This window comes from Leptosomus discolor, chromosome 24, assembly GCF_034619465.1.
Source record: "Leptosomus discolor isolate bLepDis1 chromosome 24, bLepDis1.hap2, whole genome shotgun sequence".
NCBI classification, from domain to species: Eukaryota; Metazoa; Chordata; class Aves; order Leptosomiformes; family Leptosomidae; genus Leptosomus; species Leptosomus discolor.
Window position 1 is genome coordinate 4,152,043 of NC_141414.1, and position 9,693 is coordinate 4,161,735.

The 9,693-nt window shown below is 58.4% G+C and overlaps 1 protein-coding gene across 1 annotated transcript in view; it reads right to left on the minus strand.

Annotated features, from left to right (window-relative positions):
* Positions 1-7,248: 7,248 nt before the first annotated feature.
* The window catches only part of MKNK2 (MAPK interacting serine/threonine kinase 2), a 7,270-nt gene continuing 4,825 nt past the window's right edge, over positions 7,249-9,693 (minus strand). The window contains 5 exon segments of the mRNA XM_086477741.1: positions 7,249-8,274; positions 8,566-8,609; positions 8,717-8,881; positions 8,990-9,058; positions 9,060-9,271. Coding sequence (XP_086333867.1) covers positions 8,007-8,274; positions 8,566-8,609; positions 8,717-8,881; positions 8,990-9,058; positions 9,060-9,271 — 758 coding nt within the window. The 3' untranslated portion in view covers positions 7,249-8,006.

Consider the following 9,693-nt stretch of genomic DNA (forward strand, 5'->3'; position numbering starts at 1 on the left):
TGCTGGGGTTCCGAGGTGGCCACCCTGAGAGTCCCCTTGTGGCGTCTGGTCTGTGCATGCAGGAGTGAGCAGGAGCCTTTAGAGGACCAGTTCTGTTTCTTGTGAAATCTTTCTTATATTACTAATAACCAAGCATTAAATACAGACGTATTCTCTTTTAAAAACACTGCATCCTTTTGTCTGTCGTGCCGTTTGCTTAGCTCATCACACGCTCGCACTCCCTTGCTGGCCAAGCTGCTTCCATGCCTTTCAGCATCACACCTTTTACTCACGAACGCGATAATCTGGACGCCTGCCCGGTCCCTGCTCAGTCCTGTTCAGCTTTCAGCTGCTTCGTTCGGGCCATAAACATTAGAGGGAGCTAAAGACTGCGCCGCCTGGACGGTTGGACACCTCTGGTTTCTGGCAGGGGTGGCCTGGAGCTTCGTCCCAGGGCAGGTGGGCCCGGCTGGGGCCCGCAGCCCTTCAGCTCCAGGAGTGCTGCCAGGAGGGTCACCGAGGACCCCTGCCCTGCCCCGGAGGTACGTGGATGTCCAGCCCAGCCCGCGCTGGTGGGGATGGAGATGATGGAGGCTGAACCTCTGCGCTGCAGCATTCCCTGCTCCCAAATCGCAGCCACCCCGCAGCTGGGCCAGCCTGGCGGAACAGCGGTGCCTCCGAGGGGCCGGTGTGCCAGCCAGGGGGACGTGTGCTTCTCCAACTTGACGCCCACCAGAGAGGTACAACACCAGCGATCCCTCCCCGTTCGATGCCGATCTCCCCGGCACCACCACCCTTCTCGGTGCCCTAGTCACCGTGCCAGCCCTGCCACGGCTCATTAGGCAGATCCTCTTCATTCGGCACGTGATGCAATAAACAAGGATGATTCGTGTTGTGGCAGTGGCCAGAGGCTCAACTCAGGACCAGCGTAAAGAAACACGGCTACAGAAATAAGGAGGGATAATACGGATAGCACCGAAATCTGCGTGGGACCGTCACCTTGGCTGTGGGGGGGTGGGACAAGGTGTTTGCTACAGCGTCTCCAGGCCAACACAGCGGCCTTCAGCTGTGTATTAGACAAAAGAAATACAGTCAAAGAATAGTGCCATGTGGGAGGCTTTAACATCCTCAAAATAAATCTGAGAACAAACGCTCCCCAAAACGGCACGGCGCTGTTATTTCTGGATCTGATAGCCAACAGATTTCTTCACAAATTAGGCACTCGGCGAAAGGCAGCACGATTTTAGACGGGGCAATCGCCAGGTGATAAAAAGCCGAACCACAGCGGTAACCCTGGGTGGGGGAATCGGTGTGATTCCGTTGGTGTTAGATGAAGGCCGACCCAATATAGGTCTGGAAATAAAGTGTCTTGGTTGCACAAGGGCAAGCTATGAGCATCTGGAATGAAAACGGTGGGACCAGAGTGCTCAGAGGTCGATGGCAGAGGACATTTTTTTTGGCCTTGTCGAGGCAAAAAAAAATACATTTGGAGTACTTCTTCCAAGCAAAAGCTAGGAGTGCAGCGGTAGTGCTTGCCTGGCTGAGCAGCTCATCACAAAGGAGTTAGGTTAAGACGAAATGAAGCTCCGAGGAGGACTGCGTGGCAAAGGCAGAGGCAGCTTGGGGGTTAGCCAGCAGAGGGCTAACGTGGGACTTGCCAAGCCCCGTGTTTTAGCAACAAGCCTTTATTTAAACCTTCCACCAGGTGAGACAATGAATCACACGGCCCTGTATCCCCCTCCAGCCACGGGCAGCAGTGGCATCTCTGAGGGCCACAGCCAGAGATGCCCTCCTGGCCTTTGGGAAAACCTGACGCTGCTCCGCTCCTGCTGGCTGACCGCAGCTCCCAAGGCCTGTGCAATTCCACCCGAAGCTGAAATCCGGTGGGAAAGCTGAACCCGCATCCCGTGGCTCTCCAAAAGCCACACGTTGCCATCCGAGCCCGCAAACACAAGACTGACCAAGGCCCCTTCCAGCCGGCAGAGGAGATGGCCGTGCCGTGCCATGCTCATGCCAGCAAGGCTCGTCCCGGTGCCGCGGGACCAGCCTGCCACAGGGGGTTTGGGCGCAGCAACCGGCCGCGGGTGGGGCCAGACCCATGTGCTGGGGTCTGCCAGGGTGCACGTCACTCCCCGAGATGGCTGCAGAGGGAGAAGCTGCACACCTACGCACCAGCCACAAAATGAACCAAAATGGCACATTCTACTGAAAAAAACCCCACATCAATTGGTTTGTTTTGGTTGCCTGGACAGGAGTGGTGATTCACTGCAAAATGCACAGTGGGTCTTTCCTTCTCTGCCCAGTCCTGTAAAACATTTTAAAAGCAGAAAAAGGAAACCAAAGCCTTTTTTTGATCCAAAAGAGCCCTTCATGCCTTCCTCTCCACATGCCCAGCACGGTTTTGGGGCTCACTGACTGTTTAGGAGACCAGCCTGGGGCTGAGGGAACTCACGCTCCTCACTTCAGGGTTTTTTTTTCGAGCAGATAGTGAAGCAAAATGTGGGCTAATCATCCAGATTGTCTCCTGCCACCAGTATAGCCACGCTTAGACCCAAAATACTGAAGACACTTACCTGCCCGCTTGCCCACCCTCCTCGGTACCCTGTGCCGAAGCCAGGCACAACCCCACCAGCCACCCAAGCGCCGCAGTCGCTCGCATCCGATCGTGACCTGGTGGCTCAATTAAACCCTGAGAACAGGTGAACCGACCCAAGCCACCACGTCACCCCAAGCCCGACTGACCCCGCTACCCAGGCGGCTCTGCAGAAGCCCCTTCGCTCTCATGGTGCCGCTGGGCCAGGGTGGGCAGCATCGCTGCTGCTCCTGCTGTGGGGCTTTTCTCCAGTGCAAACCACCGCAGACTTATTTATAGCACCCTTATCCCAGCGGGAGAGCCTATTTTGGGCTGATGCTCAAGCATTAGAGCAGCGCAGGTTATTTTAACCCAGCGTTGGTTTATTTTCAGAGCTGCCCTTCTCACGTGCTCTGAAACGGTTTCCAACTACCAGGTGCCTGTGAAGCCAGGGGCAGGGGTAGGGGAGAGGGACCACGCGAAGAAATTTGGCAGATTAAAACCTAAACCAGCCTTGGCAGCAAAGCTCCCTTTGACACCACCGGCCTGGGACCCACCCAGCACGTTGGGAGGTAGATCGGCTGCAGGACAGGCCATGAGCAAAGGGCAGGAGAGGAAGAGTTTCTGGGGCAGGTTAGCTGAGCGCCCCAGGACAGGTGAGACAATGTGCCAGAGGGAAGGACAGCAGGATACACAAAGGAGGGAAGACAAGCAGAGCTGAGAGCTGAACGCTCGTAAAATGCCCAGGGTCATACGGTGCCCACAAGCACAGGAGGCAGGAACAGCACAGCAGGATGGGACACGCTCCTTCTCATCCTCTGCATCCAGGGAACGTCAGCTCTGGTCCCACCACGGGCCATCCCAGAGCAGCCTGGGAGGGGAGACTCCTGGAGCCATCCTGGCCGGGTCCGGGTGCCGCAGGAAGCAGCTGCACCCTTTTTCAGGCAGCGAGCACAGACTTCTCGGCAGCGAGGTGCTGCGGGGCTTCCTCGGCTCAGAGCTGCCCTCGCCAACACGCAGAGCCGGGAGCAGCAACTACTGGGCCACAGCGGAGCTGCGTCCTCAAAACTGGGAGTGCCACGTATGGGGGCCTGCCGGGACCCCGGCGCCAGGCAGGGTGTCCCCACCAGCCATGGCAATGGCATCCAGAGGGCTCACAGCTCTATCCCCCAGCGTAGCAGCAGGACTGGAAAACTTCCTTACCAGGCTAGAAAATACCTTATAAATTAAAATAGATTAAAAACCAAATCAACAAGGTCTTCCCTGCCCATGGAAGAAAGCACAGCAGGGCTCCCCCAGCCCTTCTCCCACATCCCCAGCCTCCAATCTCCGCTGCTGCCCATATCCCCAGCATCCCACCGCACGCTTTCCTCTTGCCTCAGTTTCCCCTTCCACAAGTGGACAGATAAGGGCAGGGTGCGTGTGGAAAAACAGGCCAGGGGTGTCTCCAAGGTGTGCCAGGGCACTGGGCAGCCTCCGTGCCGCTGTTTGCAGCTGGCAGAGCGCAGTGCCGCCCCGTGACCTTCCAACCCCCGTTTGGGCCATCAGCAGATCACACCACCCCACTGGGAAAAGTGAGTCAGGAGCTGAGCTGCTGCCAGCCCTGGCATCCCAACCCTGCAGCTCCAGCCCTGCCTGGACCCTGGCCGCCCTCCCAGCCCCCTCGGGACCAGCACTGGGCTGGGAAGGAGCCCGTGGAGACCAAGAAGGAGGGAAGAGCCCTTGGAGGGAGAGCTGGGGGTCTTGCTTCCAACCCCCCCCAGCACCAGCCCAATCCCCCCCAGCAGCCAGTGACGGTCCAGTGCTGCCCAGCCTGCCCCGAGCCACATGCCGACCCCGTAGGTCTCAATGCATTTTTATTAAATTCTTACAAAACAGAATACAAAATTCTGGCATCAACAATTGTTATAAAGGAAAACTTCAATTCAGCTGTATCAGTTCACCTGGTACATACAGTAAAGTGCTTGTTTTTGTGGTTTTTTTTTTTTTTCCTTTTTTGTTGGGTTTTTTTGGGGTTTGTTTTTTTTTGTGAGGGTTTTTTGTTTTTTGTTTTTTTTTCTCATTTTCCAGCCAGCCCCCAAGCAGAGGCTGCCATTGTACAAACCAACAGTGCGTTAACATGACTCTTGTCGAACCAGCTTTGGCAGTCTTCATCAATTGTAAAGCGGAGATAGTTTCTCCTATTTTGATTTAAAAAAGTTAGCTTCACAGTAAACATTTCTAACCAGTTCTAAGTCGAGTTAGTCGGCTGAAGGAAGGGCGGGGGGGAAGGAGAGGAAGCCAAAACACTTAAAATTTCCAGCTTAAAAAAAAAAAAAAAAAAAAGAAGAAATCTTTTTGAAGTTGGTTTCCAAGACAGATGCTCTGGGGTGGGGGGGAAAGGCTTTGAAAGAGGAAGAGGAGGAAGAAGGGTGTTGGCTAGAGGGGCTAGCTGGTGCTGGACCACAGGTCAGGGAGCATCTGTCTGGAAACCACCCCAGGAGAGGTGCTGGCAGCGGGGAGGGGATGTCCGGCCCAGCACGAGCATCTCCCCAGCCGGCCCGGTGCGGTGCCAAGCCCCGCGCTGCCGAGGCACCAGTGGCTCCCCAACACCGCTCCCAGTCAGGGCTAGAAGTGTTTCGGAGTCGATCCCCCAGCTCTAGAGGCATTTAAGAATCACCTATGAACGCACAGACCCCGCCACGCACGCCGCACACCGGAGCTGCCGGGAGCTCGCCACGCCGGCAGCACAGGTCCCCCCACGCCAGGAACGCCGGGTCCACGGTCAAACTGAACCCCCGAGCCGAAACGCAAAGCCAAGCCTGGGCCGAGCAACCAGCAAAGAGCTTGGGTGCTCCCCAGCACGTCCATCCCCTCGACGCAAACACCCGCAGCATCTGCCGGCACCCCCGGCCCACACGCCGGCAAAGCGCCCACGGGGACGAGCTCCCGCACACACGGGTCACCCAGGCAGCGCCGGCCTTCAGAAGAGTGTGTGTGTGTGTATATATAGAGACAGGTCTTGCACATGGGAAGAGGGGGAAAAATCAGTTTGCCAACAAAAGCGTGGGGGATAAATTTCAGAGACATCCCCCCCCCTCCATTCCCATCCCATGATTTTTTTTTTTTTTAAAAAAAGGCTGCGGCGTGCAGCATCAACAATAGCTTTCACAATACCAGCTCAAGGCATCGCGTACTGTACATCATTCAAGTATTTCTTAATATAAGACAACAAGGAATTATCTACAACTGATAAAACAAAATAAGCTATAAAAAGTAACAATGTACAATCAAGATGGATTTTTTTTTTTCCTTTAAAGGAGGCCTCTCCGGGGTGTCCCGGTGCCTGCATGGGGGGTCTCCCTTCGCCACCACCCCGCTCCTCCCCACCCTGTGCGGTGGGACCAGGGGCACCCGGGGCAGAGGGCAGATCGTGAGTGCGAGGCAGTTTCGGGAGGGGAGCCACCTTCCCTGACCCATCGATGCCGCTCGGCAGAAGGGCCAGGAAGGGCGAGAAAAGATGGTCCCTGCCCCAAACTCCATCAACACCCGAGATCATCATCTCCCAAGATAACTCACACACACCTCCCTGAAACAAAAAACAACATATATTGCATAGTATTGCTGTCAGCAGTCTTAAAATAAAAAGGAGAACTTTTTCTGTTGTTGTTTTGGAGACAGAGACTGTCTTCAGCTGAAGACCCGGGGAAGTCTCTTCCCCAGCTCAAAGCAAGCTCCCAGAGCCTTCACCTGTGCACACGATGGGCCGAGGCTGCTTTTTCAAAATATAAAGCTCAAAGCAATGAGTGGGAAGGGAAAGGCGATTGCTAACGAAGGGGGCACCCTCCCTCTCGGGGGGACGTGGGGATGGCAGCGGGTGCAGCTCGACGGCACGACCCGCGGCCGTGCCCGCGGCAGGGAGCAGGTTTGCTGCTCTGGCTCGGTCGGGGGGTGTCTGGAGGAGCTGGAGGCCAGCCCGGCTCGCCTGGACGGATCCAGCCCTGCGCGGCAGGGACCAGCCACGGGCCTCATCCCAGATTCAGCATCTCAAGTCCTTCCCCCCCGCGGGTACTCCCTCCCTTCCCCAAAGCAAGCTCCGAGGGAAGGGCAACGCCACGCATGCACACGCGTGAACACCCATGAACAGACCCACGTGCACACGCGTGAACACGCACACCCAGCTCTCCCCACCCGCTTGCCAGACCCTGCCACCGCCCAGGCGCTGCTGCCCTGTCCCCAAACCCTCCGGCCTCGCACCCGGAGCCCTCCCCAGGCTGCTCCCCTGCGCCGTGGCCCTTGGGTGCTGCTGCCAGCCCGGCCACTCGCCCACCGGCATCCCCGGGGCACTCGGCACCCTCCGCGCCCCCAGACCCTTCTGCCACGGCAGCCTCGGGGCCAGCCCGAAGCCAGACCAGGTCGCACCACCCTGCAGCAGGTCCCAAGGCTCTTTAAGGGGGGTCCTTCACTTACATAGAGCACCCCGCTATTCCCAGAGGGGTATTTGGTTGCTCCGGCCACCCTGGAGACCTCATCCCCCTTTGCACCTCCATGAGGGCATAACCACCAGCGGGCAGCCCCTCTGAAAACAGGGGTGCAACACCTGACCCGGTGCAACAGCATGGCCCCAGACCCCTGTGCATCCCCCCGGCTCTGACCTTACCCCCGGGGAGCCGCCGACCGGAGTGCGGGAGAAAAGGAAGACATTTCTCCGTGCCCTGTAGAAAAGCACAGCTAGCAGTTTAAAACCAACAATAATTAAAACAAAAAAATAAAGAAAAAGGGGGTGAATAGCTTATTCTGGATGTGGGCTGCCAAGGGGAGAGGGCAGCTCGGTGGGACGGGGCGCTGCTCCCTCGCTGGCACCGTCTCTCCCCGGTCCAAGCGGTTCCCTGCACAACGCCCACCGCATCCCCCCAAAGCACAGCCGGGGATGCCCCCGAGCACGGGACGGAGGGGCTCCCTGCACCCGGGACGTGCCTTTTGTGGGATCGACCCCAACATCGGAGAAAGACCTGCAGCTCCGAGGGGAGGGACCAAGGTTAAAACGCGACTCCTGTTGAAAACGCGACCGAGGGTCTTTTTGTTCACAGTATGAAATGAGCTGAAATCGTCAAAGCAGCCGCGGATACAAAGAGTCCTTTGGTGTCGGGGAGGGGGGGGAAAAAATGTCAGAAGAGAAACCAAGAGTCAGGAAACAAAAGTCCATGTGTCTGTCAGATGTCCTTGAGTGTGCCCTGGGTGAAGCAACCTCACGCTTGATTTAATACCTTAAAAAAAAAAAAAAAAAAAAAAAAGATCTTAAACAAACCCTCCCACCCCCAGACCTACAAGATCAGCAAAACCTTGGAAACCAGCCACAGGGACGAGTCCTGATCTTGTCACTAGCCAGAAACGGTGGGGGTTTTTGGGGGTGGGGGAAAAAGAAAGAAAGAAAGAGGAGGGGGACATAGGGTACAGCAGGTCCGAGGGGCACAGCTCAGGCTTGGTCGGCCACCAGGACCAGTGGGGCCACCAGGTGCTGCCCGGCGGCCACTGCCTTGGCCAGGCTGCTCTTCTGCCGCCGCTTGGCCAGCTTGGACTCGGAAGGTGGGGAGAGCTGCATGGCCCGTGAGGTAGCTTTGATGATGATGGGTCGTGCTTCCTCCTCCGCCTCCTCCTCCTCGTCCTCGTCGCGCCGCGTCAGCTGGCGGTTGACAGCGATGGCCTCGGCGGCGAAGGAAGTGAGCTCTTTGGCACTGCTGTTCCTGTGGGGGAGGCAGGGGCTCAGGGTGGGATGTGAGGGGGTGGGAGGGGGGTTGGGGTCAAATATCGGGGTGTCCCCCCCTTGTGAGCATGCCACGCCAGACCGGTCAGGCACCAAAACCGCAGCTTGAACCCAAATCACGTGCTGCAACCCCTGCCCAGACAGCGAGAGCTGTGGCAGAGGCCCCGAAAAGCAGCAAGAGCAGTGAGCAGCCTCCCGGGGAGAGGAGCCAGGATTTGGGGGGGCTGGGATGTTTGGGTGTGTCCCCTATCCCATGGTCACCCACGCTCACCTCTGCAGGATGATGGGGGTCGGCAGGGTGTTATCCGGGGCGCACTGCAACGAAACGCAGCCGGGTCAGAGCCCGGCAGCCCGCAGGGGGGTGTCCCCCACCCCAGCTTTTGGGAGCAGAAGGTGGGGAAGGGGGGGAAGGAAGCACTCACCCCCTGCACCCAGGGGTGCTCCAGGACCTGGGCTGCGCTGAGCCGCTTCTTGGCATCTCTCACCAGCAGCTTGGAAATGAGGTCTTTGGCTCCGAAGGAGATGTGCGCCCAGTCCTTGTCGGGAAACTCGTACTTCCCCTCCTGGATGCTCTCGAAGAGCATGTTCTGGCGAGGGGCGGGGGGGGGGGGGGAAGAAATAAAAGGGGCTGAGCCAGGAGTGCCACACAGCCAAACCAGCGGTGGGTTTCGGCAATGCTGGGGTCCCCCGTGTACCTGGCAGGTGTGGCACGCCTCGCCCCGGTCCCAGCCGCAGTCGGAGCCGCAGTGGCCCACGAAGGGGGGGGTACCCGCTCAGCATGATGTACAGGATGACGCCCAGGCTCCACAGGTCGCAGCGCTTGTCGTAGATGGACGCCTCCTCGTTGAAGGCTTCCACCACCTCCGGGGCCATGTACTCGGCAGAGCCACACTGCGGGGAGAGGTGGGGGTGAGCCCCGGCACGGGGATCCCAAAGGATCGGGGACCATTTAGGCAGAGCTGGGCTGGCCAGGGGGACTGGGGGGGGGTCCTGCTGGGGCTACAGGGCTGCACCCCCTGAAATGAGGGTGCAGACACGGCTGCTTCCCAACTTTGCTCCCAGCAGGACAGATCGCCGCTGCCAGCTTTCCCACCACACCGCGCCACACAGGGGATGCCACAGATTTGGCTCTCCAGGGGTCACCCAACAGGGGGGGTGCCACCCCCCCCAAAAAAAAAAGCCTAAAGGGGCACAAACCCCTCCTGGGCACCCCCACAGAGGCCAGACCCAAACCCCCCAGCACCACCATGGCCACCACTCAACCAGCTCAGCGGGCCGGCGTCCATCCCATCGCCTGGGAGCGGCTGCGAACACCGCGGGCAGGCGGCGGGGACGAGCCTGCTCTGCCTGTTCCCCCGCCTGACGGAGGCAGAGCCACCGGAGCAGGCGTGGGATCCGA